General features: G+C 52.1%; 1 protein-coding gene across 1 annotated transcript; it reads left to right on the top strand.

Moving 5' to 3' along the window:
• Positions 1–2: 2 nt before the first annotated feature.
• On the top strand, positions 3–25773 carry Kctd5 (potassium channel tetramerization domain containing 5). Its single transcript, XM_047533576.1, has 6 exons — positions 3–283; positions 12364–12472; positions 14151–14242; positions 16016–16111; positions 18045–18170; positions 24016–25773. Exons 1-6 carry the CDS (start codon positions 32–34, stop codon positions 24043–24045), a joined length of 705 nt encoding a protein of 234 aa, XP_047389532.1. The 5' UTR covers positions 3–31; the 3' UTR covers positions 24046–25773.
• The last annotated feature ends 468 nt before the right edge of the window (positions 25774–26241 follow it).

Genomic DNA, 26241 nt, shown 5'->3' with positions numbered 1-26241 from the left:
GAGGGGCGCTGTGGCGGGGCTTGCTGAGATCATGGCGGAGAATCTCTTCGACCTGATGCCGCCTGCCCCAGGCGGCCTCGGGGCGGGACTAGGGGGCGGCCTGTGCCGCCGCTGCAGCGCGGGGCTCGGCGCACTGGCCCAGCGCCCTGGCGGCGTGTCCAAGTGGGTCCGGCTCAACGTCGGCGGCACCTACTTCCTCACCACCCGGCAGACGCTGTGCCGGGACCCGAAGTCCTTCCTGTACCGCTTGTGCCAGGCCGACCCCGACCTGGACTCGGACAAGGTGAGGGCCGCGCAGGCCAGCCGGGGGCCCCGGGCCCGGCGCCCGGGTTAAAGGAGAGCACGGTGCCCTGGCGCCTGCTGCCTCAGGGACCCCCGTCGCTGCGCCGCGGGCGCCCCTCGCCCTCGCGCTCCACGCCTCGGCGGCGGAGGAGGAGGTTCCCAGACCCCGGACTTTTTCTGCCTAGACTCTTTTGCCCAGGGCGTGTGAACACTTCTCCGCCCTAGCGTACTTGCTGGCTCTGGAAACGGAGAATTCTTGAGTTCATTTCGTGTTTTCACAGTCCAGACGTTTGAATTAACGTAGGCATGGAGGTTGACACGGTAGCCTTCTTTTCCCGGTGACTTGCATTTACAGAGTTGACGCTCCATCCTTGTAATCCACGACACGCACCGACTCCGCAGCTCTTACAAGGTGCCTCTCAGTAAGACTTTTTGTAGGGAAAGTTGCTTAAATTAGGGGGTGACTTAGGGCTTCAAGGACAGGTCAGGTAGGAAATCTCTTTTCTGATTTGCTTTTCTATTTAACTTAGTTTTCCCACCGCCCTTGCAAAAGGATAGGAGTTTCCAGGTTAGTTTTACAGCTTGTCTTTGATAAAATTAAATGCTCATACTGTTCAGGTGGTAGTAGGAACTATTTTGATTATTACCTTTACAATAATTATGTGAGGAAGTGTGTCTTGGGACAGGAGAGAAAGAAAAAAATCCAACTGAAGAAGAGTTGTAGAAGAGTTGTTTTATTTTTTTCTAGGCAGCTCGTAAGCCTTACGCTAACTGCTGGGTCTTCCAGTTGACATGATTGCACTTGGCTCAGTGCTTTACCAACCTGATATTGCCTTGCTGGAGGTTTTCTGAAAAGATTCTCTATTCCCCAGAGTCTAGGAAGGTCCTTTACTTTGAGAACCCTGACAAAGACAAGACTACTCATGGCCTGATCTTATGACCAGGAAATGAAAATACTTGAGTTTTCAGCAAAATCAGGGCAGAAATCAGGGATTGCCATGCCAGTGTGCCCTCCCCACCCCCAAGCCATTCCTGCCACTCATTTGACTAAGCTCTCTACTCTTAGAGAATTGACCTCCCAGAAAATGACTGTCATCTCCAGGATGGAAATAGGCCTTTGGCAGCTGTCATTTTCCCTTTATAGTGTGGGTGTATGCTTTTCTGTTGGTTTTCCTACTTAAACAGTGGGTCATAGTGACCAGTCACTTGCTTTTCTACCCAGGATCCCTGTTGTGTATCCTAAATCTGATTTTAAATGTTTTTATCCATTGGGTTCTTTCCAGGCAGTGACTGCCTATTCAGCACTGGAACAGTAGATTCAGAACTAAATGACTTTAGCACAGTTAAATTGATTCAGCCCTTTATTTTACTGTCTCTTAAGACTGCTTTAAAAATTATGCCTTACTGTAATAAGGATTCTTGGTAGGGGATAATCTATCAGAATCTATGGTAATTTAAAAAAAAAATCATTACTTACATTACACTTGATTTCTAAATTATAAAGCCAACATTTAAACAGGACTGTAATATGGCAGACACAGTCTCTGTCTCATAATATACTTGATAGTAAATAAGGTTTAGTTTTAGTCACAGATAAGTTGCTAGAAAGAATGTTAATTCACATTAGTCATATTACTAGTGTTCTGCTTCAAAGGAGAAAATGTATAAAATGCTCTATCTTCTTATTCCCCTGTCCCCCATTTTCTGATGAAAGAATGTCCCAGGAGATTCCACCTTGATAATTAAATCCTGAGTGAGGAATCTAAGGAGTGGGTGGAGGGGAAGGGGTGCTTGCAGTGGGAGGCCACTAATTACATGATGGAAGATAAACAGGATGTTGATTCACGTGTAGGTATCTCCAAGCCCTGACTTCATAGTTAATCAAGATTAAGGACAGACACCTCTAGAGTTGAACTTCAGTAGGGACCCGGTGCAAGATCCCTGCCTGGCACTTTCCTAGTGTTTATTGAGCTCTAGGCTTGCAGAATGTGGCACTGGGATGAGAGTTGGGTGAGAAGATTTAAGGGAAAGAGGCTCCCAAGAAACCTTTTGGGAACCTGCTGAATTTCAAGTTCATGGGAGAATGCTAAACACAGATTGTATGGTGGTGGCTGTCAGTGAGGTGCTATGGGAATGGTTACTGCAGGTCCTCTGGAGGCTGCTTTCTAAAGACAAGGGCAGGTTGTTGGGGAGGGTGGGAAAAAGATACATCCAGGGACTGGCTTGACTGTTTTCTGGCCCAAAATCTATGCCTCTAGGCTGTATCTGCCCCCCACCCCCACCGGCCTCACCCTGTCCCAGCCTTCCAGGACCCACTGCTCTGGATGTCCTGTGCCCCAGGCCCTTGCCCTCTTGCCTCAGGGGCCAGTGTGGGCCCACTGCTGCTGCGAGGTTTTGTTTCTAGATAGCCTGATGAATTTCCACTTCCTCCTGGGACTTCCTCCAGTGGGACTGGGACTGTGTTGTGCATTTCAGCATCTGCTCATCAGCTCTCCTGTGTCACTTTCTCCCATGTTGTCCTTAGGGCAGGCCAATCTTGGTGCTTCTTTCTGAGCTTCCCATCTGAAGTGCTGTGTAAAGGCTTAGTATTTGATTCCTTTTGGCCACGTTTCCGTGATCTGTAGTATTGTGTTCCAGAGGCATTGTTGGAAACACAGAGTTTGTTGTTTGTGTCTGAACCAGACCCTGCTTTATTGTAGATATACTTTAGGAAGTAAAGGGAATAGCAAATACTTATTGGTTGGAAGCCACCTGGATGGAGGAGGATCAAGGAGGGTTCTGTCTCTGCAACTGAGCCAAGCCTGGAGAAAACTACTGGTTGCACGTGAGCATCTCCTCTTACAACAGAGCCACTTTTTCCGCTTTGGGCTTGTAGATATGGTGGCATCAGATGGGTCTTGGGGAAAGTTACAGCACTTCCTATGCCCACCCTGAGCACACTTGGTGCTGGCAAGTTTTAGGGTTGGAAAGATATGAAAGGAATTTTACAGACGACCAGGGAATGGGATGTGGGCGGGAGGACCATCTTTGAATCAGCAGCTTGGCAAGAGAAGTGGGGATTACTTAGAGTAGAAATGGCAGATTATGTTCCATGTAACTAAATCAGAAGTGAGAAACTAACTGGCAGAATCTCCACAAGTGTCTCGTGCACTGGACAGAATTGCGTTGTCTGTAGAGGCCATGAGTAGGTGTCTGAGGAGCACATGTCTCAATTTGCACTCAAGTTGACAGTGTGGCTCTGAGGGTGTCCTTGGTCCTTGACCATGATCAGGTACTGGAACTGCTCTACCCTTCTTCAGTGGGTGATTATGCTCTCTGAGTTTGTGGTCACCTGTATGCAGAATGCTTCATGTGAAAAACCCCTTGACCCTGAGTAGGTGACTGTCAGTGCCCAGGAGGTCTTGCCATTTCATAAGTTGGACCTTTCCAAGGAGAGCATGTCTCAGATGCCTGACATGGTCCTCAGGTACACACTGGCTCTGATCAGACCTTGCTTGAGCAGCTTCTCCCTTCATTCATAGAAAATTCCAGGCTGGTGTAGGTCATGGTGTAGGCATGACCTTTATCCAAGTCATTTTCCCTGGTATAAAGAGAATCCAGTCTCTGAGAGCCCTGCTGTGTGACTCAGGGTGCATGAATGCAACTCTCTGAGCCCTAGGTTTGCCCTCTGAAGTGGAGGCAATGACTCTGCAGGGAGTAGCTGTGAAGATTCAGGAAGAGGAAAGAGCTGCCCCACCTGGCACCAGCCAGTGCAGTCAGCAGAAGTTGCTCTTAGTGATCCTTATTTTTTTGCACTTTGTTTTTAGAAAGGATACACCAAGAATGCTCTTTTCTCCCCTCAGAATTTATTCTTGTTCCTGTTATTCTCACACTCATCACTGTAACCCTCTCTGTGCCAGTCTGGGCAGCTCCCCTTAAGCTGGGACAGCACCTCCAAGGCTTGGGTGTGGCTGGGAGTGGCATATCCAGCTTGTCTCCCTTGCTTCCCCTGCTGCCCTTTCACACTGCCAAAAGCTCCTGGCTGTTTGTAGGGGAACAGGACCCTGGAGGGTGGGTCCCCAGCTCTGGATAGCAGAGCCTGTGCTCTGGAGGGCTGGTGGGGCTGCCTGAGCAAGACACCTGATGCCTTCTAGCCTGAGACATACAGCTCCAGGGCTTCGGTACAGTAGGCTTTCATGTGCAGGGTGTTTCCCCAGCATCTTCCAGCTGTCCTCATTGGTTCTGGGGGTCCTCATTGCCTCAGCAGTTGGACTTTCCATACTCTTTGGCCTGGTTTTTGAAAGTCAGGGTTGGTGGCCTGCTTCTCACTGTCAGGCTGAGATAGGTTTTCTAAAACAAATAAGGAGAGGCAGGAGCCTCTGGGTGCCAGAAGTCCCCAGTGAGGAGGAGGAGGAGGAGGAGCTGAGGGCCTGCCCTTTGGCCCCAGTGAGGAAGAAAGGAGAACTCTGTCCTCAGTCTGCCAGGGCGGCCATGTGTGGAAAGACCAGGGGCTGCCTTGAAGGTGACACCAACAGGGCAGGCCTGGGCACCACAGGGGTTGGGGAGCCTTGGGCTGGGCTGTCCTGGCTGCAGTATCCTTGGAGCTGACTGGACTGCCAGCATGGAGGGGACTGTAATGTGGCTTAGGGACTGTGGGGCTGGAGGAGGTGTCACGTCCCGGGCCGCAGGGTTGGGGTGGGAGGGTTGACCGCATGACCACATTTCCACCTGCCTTCCTCCTGGTCAGTGCTGGCAGTTGTTTGTTACACTGTAAACCAGCAGTGAGGTGATACCTGCTGGGGACTTTTTTGAGATTTCTGTAACTCAAGGGTCCCTGGGAAAGAAACCACCCAAGAAACCTAGCAGATGGATGACCCCTTGCTGCTGGCTAAGTATTCACAGCAACTGGAGCTATGCAGGTGTCCTGGAGAGGTGGCACACTGTACCTGTCCACAACTCTCCCCCCACACCCCCAGCCACAGATTGACACAGCACCTAGCTGCCTTTACCTGTGTGGCAGCTGGGCTCTTAGATGGGTTCCTGTTCTGCTGAACTAACAGGACACTCTGAAGCAAACCTCAGGCTTCTTCACACAGCTTGGGGACCCATGTTTGTTGATTCAAAGCACATTTGTTTCACAAAAAGTTCTAGGAGCCTCACATGTGGGTTCCCCTCACAAGTCCACTCACATCTGCTTTTGCCAGGCTTCATTTGAGTCTGTATAAATGCTGACATCCTAAATTTTAGTCCCCAGCTGTGTCAGTGGGGAGGCATCCTGAGGCAGGCCCTGGGGTCTTGAGGGACACTCTCCCAGGGCAGATGGCTGGGGTCACATAGAGAGTCTCCATGTCGCGGAGCCCTGACATACCTACCATCTCCACTCCCCATCTCACCTGGAGCTCTTGCTGCACCTGCGTTCCTTATCTGTGGGGTGTTTCCAGTCTCCAGCACAGGATCTCATGGAGGAAAAGTGCAATGTGCATGCCAGCTCTCTTGGATTCTGACACCTTGCCACGTAAGACTGAGGTGCATTGGAAGGGGTGCTGGTTTGGAGGTGGCAGACGTGGGAACCAGGATCCTAGGGTCCTGTCCCTGTTCTGTGAATCCAGAGGCTTCTTTTTTTTTTTTTTTTTTAAGACTCCGTTTTTGTCCTTTTTATTTATTTATTTATTTTTAACACCTCATAGATGAACACAATGTCTTTATTTATTTATGTGGTGCTGAGGATCGAACCCAGTGCCCCACGCATGTGAGGCAAGAGCTCTACCACTGTGCTACAACCCCAGGCCCAGCGGCCTCTTACCAAGCCCCCTTGGTCTCTGGGCCTCAGTTTCCACACTTATAATTGGTGATGTCTAAGGTCTCTTCTGGGTCAAGGATATGACAAGTCTGCATAAAAACAACAAAGCCAGGTGTGGTAGCACAGGCATAGTCACTTGAAATGGATAATTTCAAAGTGAAAACAATATTTCTAATGTTGACAAATGTTGATGCTCAGAAAATTTTATGTATTTAGATTTCAGCTGGGAAATCCCCCAGGTTTGGTTTACAGCACTCTACCCTCTGGATTCCCTCTAGTTGCCATGCCTTGTCCCTCATAATCGAGGTGGGTACTGTCTTTCTGAACCCTGTAGGGTAAGAGAGAGGGGCTGGGTGCAAACATTCTGTAGAGTTCTCAGCATGTTCACAGGAGCCTCCACACTGCCTGAGAACCTGGTGCTTTCAACCCCTCTTCCTGCCCTTTCCAGGGTTGCCCCATTAAATGAAGGGGTGAGCCCTGGATGGATGGCAGCAGCGAGGTAGATGGAGGTCTGATTGTGAGTGAACAGAGTGGCCCACCTCCCACTGGGCCTCTCTGAGGACCCTTTTCTAACCCAAAACACAGGGTCAGGAGGCTTACCTCATGCTGCCCTTTCAAGTTTGTCTATGAAGTCATGTCTTCCCACCCCTATTTGGTGGCTGCTGGGCAGGGGTCTCCTGGGCAGGGGTCTCCTGGGAGATATTTGACATGGACCTGACCTGGTCTTTGTAACCATTTGTTCCTCTTGGGAAGATGGCATGGCCAGGGACTCAGGCTCAGAGTTGCTTCCCTTGGAGACTGGGGGGCTAAGCCTCCATATTGGATCCAATCAGTGCTAACTTAGGCATCACCAGTCTGCCCTGCCAGCATGTGGACCCATGATATGTATGTGTGGGAGGGACTGACCCTCATTAAATATTTAAAGCTAAGTCCAGTGATCCCTTTCTTATGCCTTTGAAGGGAGGAGATGTGTATTTTTCAAGTCAGCACTCCTTCAAGTAGGTCAGACACTAGTTAGTGAGAAGTGGGGAAGGAATGTCAGTAGAGAAGAATGATTTGCCGAGAAAGCAGACTTAATTCTGACTCTTACAAAAACAACAAACCTTTCCACCATACAGATGTAGCACATGCTTGTTACATAAATTATAGAAAGGACAGAAAAGAAGAAGGAAGAAAAAAGATCCAAGGTGCCTGACCAGCCATCCCACTGCTACATCCTGGCCCAGTCCTGGCTGTTGCTTCTCATTCTGTTTGGTTTTAGAAGTATAGCCACCCGAGTGTGCACCGTGAGGGCTTTCTTCCACATGTCACAGGTTCTGGGAGCAGGTGATGCTGATGGCTCTGCCTCTCTCAGCACCTATCACTGTTCCAGACATCCCAGGATGACCCTCTCACTGCTTTTGCATGAGTGAGCCAAAGACTCAATCTGAAATTGGGTGCTTTGTGTTTCCTGTTTTTTGTTTTCTTTATCTCCACGTGACGACGGAGGCCCCAAGCTCACATTGTGCTGAGGCCTCTCTTGTTGGCCCCCATCTGAGCTGGGCTGCTCACCTTGATCTTGTTAACTTAAGAGCAGCCTGACTTCACAGTGGGGCTCTGAACAGTCCTATCGATGTGCATCCCAGTGGGAGTTGGTGGGTCTTGGTTTAGGACCCAGCCCTTCCTATAGAAGTTGAGATCTCCCACTGACAGCCTCCAGGAATCCCAGTGTAAGAGCTGCGATGCACCCTACTCCCTCCCTCTTCTGGCCCTGCTGGCTCTGACCTTGGCCTCCGTCCAAGTGGTGCCTGTTTTATTAAGGAGGTCTGCCTGATTGAAGGGTGCCCACCAAAAGAAAAGTACCAGAGTGCCCTGAGGGATGGTATAGGACAGTCCCGGTTTCTGTGAGGAGGTGCAGCCTGTACAGGGACATTTGCTCTTCCTTCAACTTCTGTGGGCCTTTGCTTGGATCCTCAGTTCAGGTGACTTCGGCAGGCCTGGGTGGGCTCAGCCCTCACTCCAAAAGAGTGCCATATGAGATGACTGTAGCCAATTGTTCTGGGGGGCCTGGAGGCGCTCTGTGCAGACCTGGGAGTCTTTGGGTTCAGACTTATGCCATGCGAGAAGAACGTGGCAGGATGAGGGTCCCTATCTGAATCCCTCTTTCGCATAGGCCAGCCTGGGCAGCAGGGGTGTCAGGAGTGGTGAGCAGGTTCAGAAGTGCTCCATCAAGCTGGGCTATGCTCCAGAGGACAAGAGGCACTGGCACTGGGCGCCTCCACAGGTCCTCTGGGCTGGTTTTCAGTTGTTGGGTTTGGCCAACTGCCCTCTGATGACTTTCTCCAAAGTTGTAGGAAACATACTTATATTAAAAAAAAGAATAGGGATTTAAGTGTAAAATTCACATGGATTTTAAGGTAAGTTATAAGCTGGTGGAGGTTCACCTGAGGTAGACTCATTCCCTCATACTGGGCTTTAACTGACACCTTCCTGTGTAAAGATACGTACAGGCAGGGCCTCAGAAGGACCAGCCTGCCAGATGAACCGCATTTCTGGACTTTGTTTCCCACTCATTCATCCCCATGGCCAGATGTGTGGCTTCCTTTCTCATAGAACTTGTCACACCCTCCACCTCCAAGACAGAGAGCCAAGTGCCCACCTCCATCTCTGAGGAAAGGGAGTCAGACTAGAGCACAGCCAGCTGAAGCCAGAAAAAGCTCAAGGGTTATCTTGGATGTCTCATTCGACCAGTGGGGCAGCTGAGACCCAGTGAGGGAGTCCAGGCATGAGCCTGGCCTTGGGGTGCTTCACCCTCTGCCAGCTCTGCTGCCCAGCCTCCTGTTACCCACTGCCACACTCTGTGCCCAGCTTGTGACCCTGTGCTGATGGTGTCTTGACTGTTTGCATGGAGGCCCTTGTTGAGCCTGGCTTCTCCCTATGTTCTAGGCAACTCTGTCCTGCTGTCAGCCAGGTGTGCTGCTGGCAGCTCCCTAGGCCAAGTGGCCTGGGACCCGCTGGCCTCACGTAGGCCTGTGTTGGTCATTATGTTCAGGGTCCTCTTACTCTTTCTGCTTTCCAGTCTTGGTTCCAGTGAAGTTAAAGCAAATGTCTTAGGCTCCTTTGATATTATTTTTCTGAAGTCACCAGGAGGCTGCTGCCTTAAAGTTGTCTCTTGGCTGGAAGCAAGTGGGATCCACACAAAGAACTCAGCTTGCCCTTCTTACTTGCTGGGTAGGCACACAAGCCTTCGGTGTCAGAGCACAGGGTGCTGACTGGAAGCAGAGGTTGTGGCTGAAACTGTAGGAAGGCTCGTTGGGTCTCCCTTTCCCTGCCCTGCCACTCCTGAAGTCTGCAGCCCCAAGAGTGGTTGAGCACCTGGTGCTGTCAGCCCAGCCAGCATACTCACCTTGAAAAGCCCCATGTCCTCTGCTTAGATGGGTCCTGTCACTGCCCTGAGCCAGGAGTGCTCCAGGCTGAGAGGCCAGAAAGTATCCACCAGAAAGCTGTCTCCTGGCTGGTATGGTGACCATACCTGTGATCCTAGCCACTCAGGAAGCAGAGACAGGAGGGCTTCAAGTTCAAGGCCCTCCAGGACAACTTAGCAAAAAATAGTATTGAAGGTGTAGCACAGTGGTGAGTGCTCCCCAGAGCCACAAGGAAAAAGCTGTCTCCTAAAAGGCATATGTGGTGAGAAGCCAGCCCCAGTAAGACTGAAGCTGGCAGGCCTGTCAGGGCCCAAACACAGCTGAGGCTCATCTCCCCTTCTCTAGGGTTTTAGGGCCAAGCATCAGTGCCAGTTGGACCAGTTCCCTCTGGCCCACCACAACATCCATGTTTTCCTCCCTTGTTGCTTACACAGTCTCTTCTCATGCCCTTGTCCTTCCAGGTTTGGGAGGCCTGGACTATAGTTGTATCTTGTGCTCAGAAAATTTCCTTTTCCTCCTCTGCCAGTCCCAGTGCCCAAAGGGATGCCCAACTTGTCCTTGCCAAGAAGCCTTAACATCCAGACCCTGCTGCAGGTGTGACATCTGTTGGCAGGTGTGGCACATGGACCAGGACTGTACCCAGCCCCCTAGTGCTCAAAGCTGCCCATTAGGCCGGTGAACTGCTCTTGTTCCTGTTCTACTCATGAAGAAACTGAGGTTTGGGGTGTGGTGGCATTGAGCCCAGAGTCTGACCCATTGACTTCATGGCTGATGTTATAAGGGAGGTCCCCTGTGGTATCCAGGCAGAGATGAGCCCACTCCCCCTCTAATCTTTACTTTTTTTTTTTTTAATCTATTTTGTAGATGTTGATGGACCTTTATTTTTATTCATTTATTTATATGTGGTGCTGAGACTTGAACCCAGTGCCTCACACCTGATAGGCAGGCACTCTACCACTGAGCCACAACCCCAGCCCCTGACCTTTCCTTCTTGATCTTCCTACAGTTTTCTGTCCAGGTAGAGCTTCCTAATTCCTGAGCTTGGTGATGTGCAGATGCCACATGGTTGGCACTGTGGGAAATGGTGACTGTCCAAAGCAGGAGGCCAGGACTGCTTCTAGAGTCTGATCTCCCTGGTCCTTGGGAGCACAGCTGGAAGACTAGGCTGGGAGGCACGATGACTTCCAGGCCCATAGGGCTAGGGTCGCAGGATAGGGAGGCCTGGTCAGTCCAGCTGGTACATCGTCAGGTGGGAGTCAGGAGGTCTGTATGGGATTAGGATGCTGCTGGGGGTGTGAAATGGACGGCTTATAAGGAGAAGGGTGCAGAGGTGACTGGGGCAAGTGGCCTCTGGGTTCCAGCACCTCCACATCCCAGGGGTTCACTGATTTTTTCCCAGCCACAGAGCTCGACTGTATCCCTTTGTTCTAAGAAAAATAGGTTTTTATAGTTTTGTGACTGTGAGTTTGGAGACAGAACCCTTGAAATCACCAGGTTTTACTGCCCAACTATAGGAATTGATGTCCATGAAGAAAAAAGGGTCCTAAAGGCACATTGTTTTGTAGCTGAGACACCTCCTCTCCGGGCTCTGGTGCCTGTGGGCATGCTGCGTCCGAGAGGTTCAGCAGTCTCCTTCTGCAGAGATACTGATGCTGTCCCCTTGGACTAGAGCTGGCCAGTGGTGCCCACTGGGGGTCACATACAGCATTCTCCATGCCCTGTACCTGCAGAGACCCTACAGGAGCTTCACAGCTGCTTTCTAGTGAGAGAAATTGAGTCCATCGTCTTGATTTGTAGAGTCCTTATCCTTCCCAGCATTTGGCTGTGGGCCTTGCTGACCAGGAAGCCAAGACTATGGCCTCACCCCAGTGGGGTCTTGACTTTCCTGTTCTCCCTGGGTGTCTGTCAGAGCAGATGCCAGGCTGTGCCTGGGAGAGACCCACCCTCATCAGCACCAGGACTTCTGTGTCCCTGTAGCACCAGGCCCTGCCAGACTCAGCAGCCCCCAAATTACTTGTAGCTAATTTATGGGCCTGGGTCTGGAGTGGGAGTGGCAGGAATTCACTACCCACCCCTCCAGATGTGTCTTTGGGGGATCTGTGTATCACCTGCTTCTGAGGATCCTAGGGCTACGTGGTCTGTAACAAGTCATGCAGGAGCTGTGCCTGCCCCATGCCTTGGGAGGGTGTGTCACCTCTGGGGAGATAGCTGCAGGGGGCAGGCATCAGCTCTCAAGGGGTCCTTGACTGGCCAGCCACAGCCTCAGGAAAGCCCCCTGTCTCCTGGAGGAACCAGGTCAGGAGAAGTGAGTGAATGGGCTGTGTGGTTGTGGTCCATGGACTGCAGACCACTACTATAAGATGAGGGAGGGCTCCCTTGGTGGTCACAGTCTGTGGGAAAGCCTGGTGGCCACCGTTCAACAGAAAATGGCTTCTGTGTGGGCAGTTAATGTGCTGCTCCCCCAGGAGTCACTCATCCTAGCAAGACTCCTGACAGTGGGATCAGAGCTCAGCAACCAGAGGCTGGCTGCCTTCTTCCATATTGACAGTCAGGAGGTCCCACTGCCCCCCAGACCAGTCCAGTCCTGGACTTCTGTAGAAAGGCCCTGCCCATGACAGTGGAGGAGCCTTTGTGATGGGTCATACCACATGGTTTCTCAGAAATCTCTGGAGCTGTGAGGAAAGGACCTCATGTCTCATTACCTCTCTCTGGAGCAAATTCAGGAAGGAGACAGCTGAAGCTTGTCTTCCACCTGGGAGCCAGGCAGATCAGGTTGGAGGAGGTCTGGGAGAGCACAGGCCTGGTGCAGGGTGTGTGACCTGGATGGGCCCAGGCCTTGCTCTAGCTGCCAGAGCTGCCAGTTTCTCATCCAGGACTGATGACATTTCTGTTTCATAGGATGAAACGGGTGCCTATTTAATTGACAGAGACCCCACCTACTTTGGACCTGTGTTGAACTACTTGAGACATGGGAAGCTGGTCATTAACAAAGACCTCGCTGAGGAAGGTAGGCTATCCTTTCTGCACAAAGACCTTATTTTCAGGGGCAGGTTCCTGGTGAAGGTGCTGGTCACTCCATTGAAGATCCAGACACCAAGCTGCAGCCCCACGCTTCCTCTGCAGATGTGGCTGTGGGGGCTGCTGCATTGCCATTCCTAGGCCTTTTGGTGGTGAGAGGCTGTGCAGTGGCCTGTCAGGACCACTGTGGAAGAAGAGCCAAGTGGCCAGGGCTGCTCTGCAGGCTCCATCTTTCAAGGGTCTGGTGGGTAGATGTGGGTGGGCAGCTGTTTTACCTGCCATCATCCGAGGCCACGTGTCATAGACACCCCAGAATGCCTGTGGGTTGTCTTAGGGTTCTCTGCCTGCTCTCCAGGGCAGCTCGAGGTGGCGACATTGCACACTGTCATCTGAGTTCTGCCTGCCTTCACTGGCCACTGCATCCTGCCTGTTCAGAGTGTGGATGCAAGCCCATGTGCAGTCTGCCCAGCACCAGGCCTTAGTGTAGACTCTGTACCCTGGTGTTGGCTCAGAAAACCAGGGGATTGTTTCAAGAAGGGCCTGGGAGATTCTGTAGCAGTCTTCTCTAGACTGGACTGCCTGGTTTCTCCCTCCAGCCCGTGCTGCATCTCCATTTCTTCTCTCTGGACTCTGGTGTCCTCCCTCCTCCTGAGCTCAAGAAGCCTCAGGTTGCTGTGCTCTAAGGCCAGAGGACACTTGTGCCCACGTGCAGTGTCAGTGTCAGCCGAGGCTTCTTCACATGCACATACTATTTGGAACAGCCTCCCCTGAGTGTGTGTTGCTCTGGCTCCAGGCAGCCCTGAGCTTTCCTGCCTGTTCCATGTCCTTCCCACTTTGCTGTGTGTTGTTCTGAGTTGTCATGCATTTGGGGGGCTGAAGAAATGACTCAATGGCCCATACCCATGAGAAGTCCCTGAAGTAGGACCCTGGGAATCTGCTGCTAAGTGTCCAGGAGGTTTTAAGTCTCTGAATATGGGGCACTGCAGATGGCAGGCTTTGGGAAGAGCACTGGAACCAGGAGCAGCCTCAGCTGTCTGGTCTTTGTGGACTGGGGGAACCTATTCAGTAGAGTTGGTAGGTGTGAGTGGCTGATACACAGGAAGCTGCAGCTTGCCATCCCTTGGCCTGCACCTGTGGCACCTGCAGGCTCCCAGCAGGAAGAACTAGGGCTCAGAACAGGTGGCAAGGGTGCAGAGGGAACATGCCAGTCATTCTCTTGGTATCTGTAGGCCCAGAGCAGCCATTCTGTTCCTGTATGTCACTGGAGGGAGGCAGCAAGGCATGTTTAATAAACATCCCCCTCCCTCTTTTATTTCATTTTTTAATATTGGGGATTGGACCCAGGGATTCTTTGCCTCTGAGCCCCATCCCTAGCCCTCTTCATTTTTTATTTGGAGACATAGTCTTGCTAAGTTGTCAAGCTGGTCTCAAGCTTCTCGTCCTCCTACGTTAGCCTCTCGAGTCACTGGGTCATTGGGATTACATGTATGTGCTACCACATGCGACCCATCTCTCATTTTCAACCCTCACTCCTGCTGAGTGCTGTGAGCAGCAGGTGGTCTGTGACTACTTAAGACAGGCTGGGCCTGGGGAGAAAGCAGGTGCGAAATACTATTTTTGTTTGGTCCAGTCTGGTGAAAATCTGTTAACATTTTCCTCTATTCCAGGAGTATTGGAAGAAGCAGAATTTTACAACATCACCTCACTAATAAAACTTGTAAAAGACAAAATTAGAGAACGAGACAGCAAAACCTCACAGGTGAGACAAGTGACTAATGCACTGGAAGCTTTGGAGACCTGGCCTGTAGGCATGACTCGCCTGCCCTCCCACATGAGGCCTTTGGAACAGAGCCTAGGGGCCTCACCCTCCAGCTCAGCCCCTGCAGTGCCTGTACAGGATCTATCCAACTCTTCCTGGCCCCACCTCAAGGAGCCCCCTCCAGTTGGAAAATAGACAGAGGTTGGGCATGGTGAACACAATGGAGGAGAGGAAGATCCAGTGAAAGGAACAGGGGTTCTAGGGGAGCAGGGAGACCTCCAATGGCTAGCGTGATGGAAGAGCAGTGACAAACTGGGAGGGGCACAGGGTAAGGGCCAGGGGTCTGCACAGGCACAGGGAGGGTTGGGCTTTCCTGGGAATGAGGGGAGGTCAGGTTCTGAATGGTGTTCAGACCTGCTGTGGATCCTCCCAGGGACCGTGGTATATGGCCACAGTGAGCAACCATCTGCCACCCATTAGGCTAGTGCTGCTGGAGGAGGGTTGTGTCCAACACCTTCTGTGAAGGAGGTGCCAGTGAGTCTTGGGTGCTGGTCTTGCCATCATGCCAGCTTTGTGCTTGAGAGCAGCTGAGTGAGCCCTCAGCCTGCTGGTTCTGCTCTGGAAAGATGTTGTGGGCTGAATGTCAGCACTCTGGCCAGTCTGCTTAAACCCTGTCACTATCCCCATCCCATGGTGGACTTTCCTGCTGTATTGTTCTTGCTTGCTTTCTTCCTGCACAACCAGTGGACCCAGGACAACAACAGCCAGGCCAGGAGAGGGACATGGATGCAACCTGCCCCTGGCCCTCCACCTCCTCCTGGAGCCCACTTGGCGCCAGGTTGGGGGTCTAGGGAGAGGCTCCTCTCCCAGAGAGCAGAAGAAGCATCCCAGATGCTCCCTGGTTCCTTCATTTGTACAGTTTGCCTCTTCTCCTCCATCCCAGCCCCACTCACAATCATGCAGTCACTTCCGAGGCAGAGGTGAGAAAGACCCCCTCCTGCGGCCTGGCCCTCCAGTAGCAGTGGTAGCCAGTATCCTATGCTGTCCTACACAGGAGCACTTTGGCAGCAGCAAATTCATTGTGTGTCTTTGTCAGCCACATGTCACTAGCATGAGATACTGCCACCTGGCAGTGAGTGCCAGCCACCTGGGCCCTCATCTGCCCTTTGTTACTGCCCCTGCTGGAGCTACTCCGGGAGGGCAGAGCCCAGTCTTTGCTTGTCCTGCTCCAGTGTCCAGGATAGAGCCTGCGTGGAGTCCAAGTCTCCAGGATAGGACCTGCCTAGAGTCCAGCACAGGGATCCCTTTGGGATGGGTGGGGTTGGGAGGTAGATGTGGGTGTGGGAAGCCAGTTAATACTGGGAAAGGTCCTGCACGTGTTGAAAAACTTTTCCTGGAAGTAGGAGCAAGGTGTATCTGGCCCTGTCTCTCATGCTTTTCTGGTTAGGCCCTTTTCCCAGCTGGTCAATCCAGAGACTGTATGTGGCCAAAGCGGACATTCTGGTGTGTTCACATCTAGCCACAGGTGCTCTCAAGATTTGAGGAGCATGACTCATTTTATTTTGGAATTTAGAAGTAGAAATATTTTTGGAGGCAAGTGAGGAAGTGGCACACGCGGCTGTTCAGGCCGTGGGCGGCTGTGTGGATGTATTCAGGGTTGCTCTGGGCCCCAGGACCTGTGGATCCCTGTAGAGTTCTCTCCTGCAGGGACATGTGGGCAGGGTTTCCATGGTGTGGGTGTGACCTGGTTCATGATGGCCCTTGTCCTTGCAGGTGCCTGTGAAGCATGTGTACCGTGTATTGCAGTGTCAGGAGGAGGAGCTCACACAGATGGTGTCTACTATGTCTGATGGTTGGAAGTTTGAGCAGGTGAGAGTCTGTTGGTTTGCTGCAGCAGCCTACACTGCATCTAAAATCTGATTACAAGTACAGCCCCAGGGATCAGTGAGGAGGCCTCTGCCTCAGAAGTCTCCGGAGACAGAATTCCCTGATATCCTCTAGTCTTGGAGCCCTCAGCTGTACCCCACCCTGCCTGACACAGTGAATGTGGGAGGTTGAGGAAGGCACAGCTGCCATGAACTCTTCACCATCTCCCTCACACCTTCATGTGCTGGGCTGGCCTCCCTAGCATGTCCTGGCTGTGCAGTTGGCACTTGCTGTCTTCGCAGCACACACAGGAAGAGGCCGTCCGTGCTCTCCTGGGGGTTCTAGCAGGATTGTGTGGGCCAAGTTTGCCAGTCTTTCCCACCCAGGTCCCATCGGAATCATGCCAGAATGGAGCACAGCAGCACATGCCTGTAATACCAGCTACTCAGTCTGAGGCAGGAGGATCACAAGTTCAAGGCCAGCCTTGGCAACTTATTGAGATCCTGTCTCAAAATAAAATTTAGAAACAAGGGCTGGGGTGTAGCTCAGTGGTAGAGCACTTGCCTAGCATGCATAAGAGCCTGGTTCAGTTCCCAATACTCTAAAGAAATAAAAAAAGAATCAAGCCAGAGACTCAAGCAGGAACGCAAGTCTCCGAGTGACAGGAGAGCCCTGCCCCATGTGTTGGCCCTGAAGAGCTAGGTGCTGGAAAGCTGCTGTTACCAGCTCTGGGTCTGTGGACTGGTCATCCTCATTTGAATTGAGTACCTAGGACTCCTCTGCACTGATAAGGACACTCTACTGCCCCAAAGCAGGGTGAGGACTACTGTGGGTTGGCAAGCTGTTGGAGGAGTCGGGCAGAATCTGGGGTCCTTACATGACTTTTTTTTTTTTTTTTTTTTTTTTTTGATAAGTGATGCTTAACCACTGAGCAAAATCCCCAACTCTTTTTTTATTTTCTATTTTAAGATGGAGTGTCACTAAGTTGCTTAGGACCTTATGGGCGCATGTCTTCTCTGGAAAACTTGGGTTTCTGTGCTCTTATCAGTGGAGCTGTCAACTTTTTGGCTCAAGGCCAGCATCCCTACAGTCTGCCTCACCTGGCAGGGCCCACCACTGCCCACCATCTTGTCCCTGTTGCTGCATTGGTCACCACTTGGCATGTGGACTGTGCCACTACTGGCAGCCTTTCAGCTGATCTTTGGCTCAGTAGATGTCCTGTTAACAGCTATACTATACTGTTGCTATCTTCATTTTGATTCATTTTGTTTTTTAAAGTACACAACATTTGTTGGCTGTGAGGTAACTTGGTCCCCAATGCAGTCAGTCAATGCAGCTGTCAGTTTGGTCGTCGGCCCCAGCCCCATGTGGTGTGGAGTGTCCTGGAGGTACTCTAGGCAAGTTAGAATGGCCAAGGGTATGCCCAGCAGGTGAGGCACAGTCAGACCCACACAAACTAAGATGCGGCAAACCACAGTTTCTCCAGAGTCCGACTTTCAGAGTCAGGCTCAGCTCTCCAGGCTCTCAGCTGTCTAGCCTCTGCCTTTCTTCCCCACCCAACCTCAGCTGAGGGCCTGCAGAGGGCCTGCTGGAGGCCAGCAAGGACAAACAGGACATGCAGTACCTGCATGAGCTCTGGCCTCGTCTCCCACTATCCTCACTCCATACACCCTCAGGACAGCCAGTCAGCATCTCCTGTGGGCCCAGAAACACGAAGAGAAACTCAGCAACCGGTCCCAGCATGTTGCACAGTATCATGGTGCAGGTGCCTGCTCCTGCAAGAGTTTTGGGATTACTTTTCCTTCATTTCACTGGAACCTCTTGACTGAGGCCTGCCCTTCATGGCCCCAAGCCGTTGCGGCCTCTGCCATATTTTCCTCCAGTTGCAGTATACCTGAGCCACTGCTGCTTCACACGGCTTGTGTCTCTCTTCCAGCTGGTCAGCATCGGCTCCTCTTACAACTATGGGAACGAAGACCAGGCCGAGTTCCTCTGTGTGGTTTCTAAGGAGCTGCACAACACCTCATACGGCACAACCAGTGAGCCCAGCGAAAAAGCCAAGGTAAGTGTGCAGGGACTTCCTGGTGCCTTAGCAGCTGTGGACTCTCCAGCCCTCCTGGTGGGAGACTCTGAAGGTTGAGTCTTTTTTTTTTTTTCTTTCTCTATGCTTTTCCATTTATTTGGATAAAAGGTCGAGTCTGCTTGGCTTATCAGCAGAGCCTCCTAGAATGAGTACTGGTCCTTCTTTTCTCAGTCTGTGTGCAGAGCTACTTCTGGAAGCATCCACTGGACCTGTTGGCAGGGCCTCTTGTGTTTCAGGATCACCACCATTGGCTGCTTTCTTGAGGGACCTGGGTATCCTCCATTCCCAGGGACAGCCTTCAGTGTGGGAGGAGGATCTAGGCCCTTAAGCTGGGGGTGGTTCCCAGCATTAGCAGCTGCCTTACCCATGGCCACTGGTCTCTGAGTTGGGTTTAGTGTGTAAAGGAGGCAGTCTCCCCTGCAGTGGGCCAGGCTCTTCTGTCTCCTCTAGAAGGTAGCGGCAGCTGGTACAAAAATATAGGGATTGATCTGCCTTATTAGTTTTGGATTAGTCCTTTGACCTGCCTACAAGTGACCAGTCATAGTGACATATTCTCCAGGCATGTTCTCAGGGCTGGGCCCAAGGGCAGCAGGTGCACTTGCCCCTACAGCACCCAGCACAGCCAGGCCTGAGAGCCAGTCAGTGAACGGAGAACTCTGCAGCAGCTCCAGAGGCCCCCAGGTGACCCTGGTAAGGTGCCTAAGGTAGTACCAGAGGGCTTTGTGTGTGAGTATAGGAAGAGGCCAGTCTGGGAAGCTTTTAAGTGAGGACATTGAACCACGGGTTCTGTGACAACCGGACTCTTGGAAATGTCCTCTGGCTGACTGCCAGCTGCATCTGCCTTGGAGAGCAGCTACCTGTCCAGGGCTGTCCCTTGGAGTCTTCCCTGGTCTTCTTTGGGGCAAGGTCTTGGGAACTGATGGGCACAGTCAGCCCAGGGGTCTCCAGGAAGCCATTCTGGCCAGGATCCTGGTAGTATTCTCACCCTTGCAAGGTGCTGTGTGCATCTGCCGCTGACCTCCTCTGCACCTCCTGCACCTGCAGGAGGCCAGGCCCTGCCACCTCTCCCACCTCAAGACACAGGACCTTGTAAGCCAGGCAAGCCCACAGTGCCCTTCAGCAGATGAGGTAAAGCCAGGGTCCTGGTGCCAGGCTTGCGTTGAGTTTCCATCAGCTCTAAGGTCTAGAAGATGACCACCTCTCCAGATCCCAGCCTTGTCCTGGGCAACAGGACAACCCTCTCTGTCTCTGAGCAACAGCAGGACTCTTTCGTAGATGGTTTTATTTTTAGAAGCTTTTCTTTTCTGAACTTGCAGTTTTCATAACGAAGTTCACCAGGGTTCATTTCCCTCTGGTGGCTTTTCATTTGCAGAAAGGATACATTCTGTGTTGTGAGGAAGCTCCAGGCATGACCCAAGTCCCAGTGCTGTTGAAAGCAGGGCCTTATTTCTCTCTCCAGAAATACCTGGCTCTGAAGTGGGGCAGCTGCAGCAGCTCCTCAAGAGGCAGGGCAGGACTCAGGGCCCCTGGGAGCAGTGGAAAATCATGGGGGCCAGATCTGGAGGACAGTTTGGGGACACTTGCACATTGGATGGAGCAGGGCCACATTTCTGAGGGCAGTGAGTCCCCTTATGGCTTATTTCTGCTGATTGTGTTCAGCAGCTGCCCTCTTCACACTGAACCTTGTCTACTAGTGCCCCTGAGTGTTTGGTGGTCTTGCGGCACTGGTGGGCAGAATTTTCCCTGTTTCAGATGGGACTGGTGAGAGAAAGAGATTTTAGGGCCCCAAGGGTATGGCCAGTGTGAGGAATTGGGCCCACTGTGGGAGGAACTGACCCCATGTGAGCACCCTTGCTTCCAGTGCCAACTACAAGTGCAGGAGGGTCCCAAACCACTCAGGCTTGAGAACTTTCCAGAACTCGGAACCTACCAAATGTGGTTAGTCTTAGGAGTCACCACTTGTTACAGAGGAATGTAGCTGCAGGAGGCGACATGTGGCAGAGGCCAGGAGAACCCTTCCTGTGTGATTGATCAGTTAGTTAACTGCCCATGTGGTTCAGCCTCAGATCCAGGATGCCATCCTCCATCAAGCAAGAGTGTGGTTCCTGGCCTCTGGCAGACGAAAGCCATCCTGTCCAGCAGGAGGTTCTGTGGGCCTCAAGGTCACTCCAGGGAGTTGAGGTCACAGGGCACACTGCCCAGGAGCCATAGAGGGCGGGCACCTGCTGCAGGTGGGTCCACTCCAGGAAGTAATTGCAGCACCTTCTGAGCCTGGGCATTCCTTCAGGGTGATCTAGTGGACAGCTCTCTTGCCTGCCTGGCTTGTGCTTGGATGACAGCTGTGTCTTCTTCTCCCTTGCTGCACGTTGCCTGCTTCACCAGAGTGACGACGAGGAGACGGGGTACCAAGGCAGTGACTCAGATTAAGTGTAATGTCATGGTGAGCTCTGTGGCCCTTCAGATTGACCCAGCACCTAGTGTCCTTAACCCTTGTTACCCCAGTGGACCCTTGCCCCCAGCCCCTCCCACACACCTGTCCTGTGCCTGTAGTTGGCAGAACCTCCAATAGATGCACCTGTAGATGCACAGTAGAGCTGCAGGTGGGCCCAGGGTCTGCACCCAGATGCTGGGCACTGCTCTGCCATAGTACCCCTCTGTGGTCGCCACGGGCAGAAGGATCCGGGCACTTACCAAGCCCTTTGTATCAGGGCTTTGTGGGCATCAGTGGGTAGAGACCCAGGAGCACTCTGGGGCCAGGCAGGGAATGCTCACTCCAACCTACCAGCTCCTGAGGGGTGGCCTTCAGACTGGTCATGGACCAGGATCTTGGGTGAGTAGGAGTCAGTGACTCTGATCTCAGAGACCAAAGCCCAGACAATCTCTCATACTCAAGCCTTCCAGATTAGGGGTGCTCCTGTCACGTCGCCACAGGGCAGTGATTGTGTTTGGACATTCTTTCCACCATCTGCCCTGAGGCTGGGCAGTGCCCGCAGCACCGGGCTTCTTCTCCAGTCTCTGCCTCAGCCCATTCTCACCTTCCATGTCTTTGAAGCTGGACCTTTGTTAGAACCCAGCTGTAGCATCACTCAGCTGGGTTGCCTGGTGTCTTCTTGAGCACACAGGCAGGAGCCTGGGTGGTGGTAGGCAGCAAGGCCAGGCCCCCCCGCAAGCCCAGACCTACAGGCTAGGAACCTTCACCGCTGCCCCATGAGCAACTCAGCATATGAGGGAACATGGGGAGATACACCTGGCCAGCTGAGCCTCTCAAGGTAAACAACTGACCGAAAAGATCTAGGGCAGGTATTGCAAACTGCAGCGGTCTGTCTGAGTAGAGTCCTCAAGCTCACTTTCTTTGTTCGAATGGTGTGCTTTTAAGTGCCTCTTGACATCGGAGCTTAAAGTGTCATCTGGCCCTTTAAGAGAATTTGTAAGGAGCTCCATATGTCTTTTAAAATCTTCTAGTAACCTTGTTAAATACATAAAATAAGCTGGACCTGGTAGCACATACCTGTAATCTCAGCCACTCAGGAGACTGAGGCAGGAGAACCAAGTTCCAGGCCAGCCCAGGCAACTTAGTGAGACTGTGGCAAAATAAAATAAAATAAGGGGGTTTGGAATGTCTGATAGAGTGCTTGCCTGGCATGTACAAGGCCCTGGGTGGGTTCAATATCAGTATCAAATTTAAAAAATACAGTATCAAATTAAAAAAAAAAAAGGATATATATAAATATATCCTTTTTTTTTTTTTTTTTTTTTAAGACTCACTAAGATGGAGTCTTGCTTTGCTATTGAGGCTGGCCCTGAATTCCTGGGCTCAAGTGATCCTCCTGCCTCAGACTCCCAAGGAGCTGGAAATGCAGGGGTGTGCTACCATGCTGGGTTAAAAGTATTGCCAGATGGGACTGGAGTTGTGGCTCAGTGGTATGGTACTTGCCTAGCACGTGTGGGCACTGGGTTCAGTCCTCTACACCACGTAAAAATAAAATATGACCACCTACAACTAAAAAATACATATTTTTTAAATGCATTGTCATTTAACATAAAAAGTACTAATATGTTCCTCTTTCCCTTTCTGGCCCTGAGTCTCTGAAGTGAGGCATGGGGTTGTTACAGCCTCTGTCAGCATCATCCATTGCAGGGCTCAACAGCCATGTGGGTAGAAGGACCTCAGCTGTCCCTGCCATGGGGATGGGGCTGAGCTATGACAGGTTCCTGACTCAGGGCATTGTGGGGTCCACGGGAGCACAGGGAAGCCACATCTACCACCAGGTTGGCCAAAGGAGAGGATCACTTGAAGGTGCCTGAGACTAGGAGACTGGGCTGACAACCTGGAGGGAAGGGGCTTCTTTCAGTGTCCCCACCCCACCCCACCCCATAGTCTCTGCTGTCAGGGAATGTGCTTCAGCAGCTCCCACCTACAGCAGATCTAGGCTGTGGGAAGTGGCAGGAGTAGTCAGGAGAGCTGACTTTTGCCCCCAGGACATCCCAGAGCGAGGCTATTGTAAGTGGCCAGGAAGTGTCAGTGTGGCACTGCCCGGGGCACAGCCTCAAGCATGCCACTGGGTCTCTGATGGGACTTGGGCTGCCCCATGGAAGGCAGCCCTGCCAGGAGTGTGCCTGGAAGTCTTAACACTACACTGTCCAGGGCAGACAGTATTAGCTCATCTTGAGAGGGCTCATGGTGGCAGCATGCTGTCACAAGCCCTGGGGATTGTCGGGTCTGGCTCCTCAAAGGAGTCACACTGTACCAGGACAGTCACACCCGCCAGTAGTTCTGCCAACACAGACCCTTTCTTTGCTCTTTTGGGCTCCAACTCTGCATTGGGGCTAGTGGTGACTGGGGCTTGGCCCCTTAGCAGGAGGGTGGCACTATCTCTGAGTCACTTCCTGAGTCTTGGCAGGCTCAGGAATCACCTCATGGGGCTTGTTTTTGTCAGGCCTGAGGAGGGTCACTGCTCCCCAGCCTTGCAGGAGGCACCCCTCAAGGTACTGACATGAGTGGGTGCTATGGGCAGAAGGCAACCCCCAAGACTCTTTGTGGGGACAGGCAAGGGTTTTTGGGGTGTTGGTGGAAAGTCCAGAGTAGCTCGAGAGGACTTGACCTTCTCTTGAGCCCTTGACAGACTCTTGGGGGCCAGCTCTCTGCTGCTGGAGCTCTGGCAGCATCTCTGTGCTTGCATCAGTGGCTGGGAGCAGCTGAGAGGCTCCTGGTGGGGCTGGCCAGCTCCAGCACACCCTGCCTAGAGGTGAGGACTTCTTCCCTGCCCAGGGCTTGACTCGGTAGCATTTGCCAGGGCCCCAGCCTGTCCTCAGGCCTCCAGGAGCTCATATCCCTATTTGGTGGGGTGCATAGCTGGCTGCATAGTGCTAGTGAGGAAAACCATCTGGGGAGAGTCCTCTGAGGTCAGGCTGAGTAGGAGCCAGGGGTGTGAGCATAGCCATCAGAGAGCATAGGACTGTGCCGGGCAGGCAGGGTCCAGATGCTGAGGGCATCTCCCCAGCATGACCCATACTTGAAGGTTTTTTTGTAGTTGGGCAGGTGTCTCAGAGGAGACCCAGGGGCTGCATGGGTGATAACAGGTCTGTTGCTTCATGGGGGGAAGGGTCTGGGGATTGAGCTCTTTGACATGGGGGGATGGAGAGTGTGAGATGCTGGCTCCCCACACTGAAGGTCCCTGTGCCTGCCACCTGGGACCCTGGCCTGTGGTGCAGGCTTCTCAGGCTGTGAGCCATCTGCCTGTGGCAGACTATAGGTCTGTGGCTCTGTTCTGCAAAGCAGAACTGGTCAGGCTTGAGTCCTCACTCTGCATATGGTGTTTTTCAGATTTTGCAAGAACGGGGCTCAAGGATGTGAGATGCAGTACTGACAGCCGAAGAAATGATTTACCTTTTCCCAAGATACAGTGAACCGCCGTGTCCAGGAAGTATGTCTGTGAGAAGAAACCTGCTTTTGATCATTTCTCTAGAGATCTGGGTGTGGATCCTTTTTTGCTTCGGAGGTGGGTGGTGAGAGATGGCCCAGCTGTCTGAAGCTGGGCATCCCCACAAGGAAGAGGCACAGGGGCCAGGTGGGCTATCTCTGGGGGCCTGCTCTGTTCTTTCCAAGTGCTGCATGGGACTGAGGCAGGGTGCTCCCAACTAGCCCGTGCAGTCCTGAAGATCATTTGAAGGGCAGGGCCCTTGGTGCTACATTCACAGTCTGCGATAGCAGCTCAGGCCTCACCAGGAGGAAGGGGCAGCAGCTGTGTGGATTGTCCAGCACACCGTGGCTCAGGTCCGTATGCCAGGTGCCTGCTTGAGCACCTGGATGTCGTCCTTGGATCAGGGAGGTTGCTTTGCCTCCGGCGTGATCAGTCAACAGTTTCTCAACCTCGGCGAAGACTCCTGACAATGGTGGCCTCCGCATCATCACTACTTCCTGGGCGCCTGCCCTGAGGACAGGCCTCCTTCAGAGCCAGGCTCTCCCAGCCTCCGCAGCCAGGACAGTCTAAGGCTTCTCGATTTGTATTTTCCAGGCAAGAGAACTTTGTATCCCTTTTTTTAAGTGTGGATAGATTGCCCAATGTTTATACTCTTTAGTGTTGCTATGTTTTAGATGGATCTGTTAAATCGTTTAATGGGAGGTACAAGTTTTGCCTCATTAGTCCCACCTGCGGGCTCATCGGGAGCTGGTGCCCACCAGTGCCTTTGTCGCACCTGGGATGGAGGCTGGGCGAAGGCCTGTCCCCTGGCTTCTGGAACTGACGCTCCGGGTCACATTGAAGATTCGGGATGTTTACAGTGCATCATGTGTCTCTTTCTGGCTCTGTTTTCTCTGTATAACTATGCAGTTCTTCTTTCTGATATTTCTGGAGCATTTGAGAATTGGCAGAACCTGTGTGGGCTCTGCCCAGCCAGTGTACCATTGGGGCTGCCGGGATTCCTGTAGAGACTGCCCACTGTGGGCTCAGACTCCTCAGCTGGGGCAGGGGCCTGGCCCCACTGAGCAAGCTCTGCCTCTTGATCTCTGCTTCACAGGGGAGCTGTGCAGACTGACCACTGGAGTTGCCTATGTGAGGTCAGAGGCTCTGACACTGTCTCATGTCAATGCTTCCAGAAATTTCTTGCCTAGGTCCTCTTTTTTTCTTTTTTGCCAATAACCTTATTAACCAAGTTCTCCAGCATCTAGGATTTACCTCCTCCTTTCATAAGGCCTCTTGTATGTTGTTAAAGGTTCAGCTTAAATGATTTATAAAAACCTTTCTATAGGGCAGATTTAGCCACTGGCTGACCCGGTCCTCCCCAGCAGGGCTCCGAAGGAAGGTGTCCCTGCGTTGGCCCTGGGGAGCAGCTGGGCACTTAGCATTTTTTGATTTTTGACATTGACTTAATAGATAGGCTTGTGGGTTGTTTTTTTTTGTTTTGTTTTGTTTTTGTTTTTGTTTTTGTTTTTTTAATTTAAAGATATTAAGACTTAATTCACTAAAATTTATTCTAAGGGGATATTTATACTTTTGTACTTTTTTAGGTATCCGTATTTTATCAGCTTACCATTTAATGCCTAAGTTTCCCCTGAAAATAGCAAATAAAATTGTGTATTTATGAATGAGCCCAGCAACTCTTAGTGTCTTCAAACGCATGCAAAGCCACCGCCAGGAGCGCCATACTGCTCACTCCAGGGCCCCACCCTCTGCACCCACAGAGCTCCCACGTGAGTGAAGTCTGCATCCCTAGGGTCCCCTAGAGTGTGTGACTCCCTGCTGTTGATCTGACTCTCTGCCACCTGTCCTGTTTCCAGGTGTGCAGCTGCCCCTTCCAGCTGGTGGCCCAACCCAACCCAAGGTTTTGTTGGGGACTGTTGTGTCCACCCAAGTTAGGATGTACCCATATGGGACCACCCATATGGGGCCAAGAGTTCGGGCTTTCGGGTGTCTGGGTACAGCCTGGAGCACGTGGAGAAGAGTCTGGGTGTAGCTCAAGGTCTTTCTGATGATAACCAGGACCTGGATGTGCCTGTGGCACCTCAGCTGGGCATGGCCAAGGGGACTTGGGAGGAGCTTCAGCATAACAG

This window comes from Sciurus carolinensis, chromosome 18 (assembly GCF_902686445.1).
Source record: "Sciurus carolinensis chromosome 18, mSciCar1.2, whole genome shotgun sequence".
NCBI classification, from domain to species: domain Eukaryota; kingdom Metazoa; phylum Chordata; class Mammalia; order Rodentia; family Sciuridae; genus Sciurus; species Sciurus carolinensis.
This window is presented reverse-complemented; position numbering and strand designations above follow the sequence as displayed.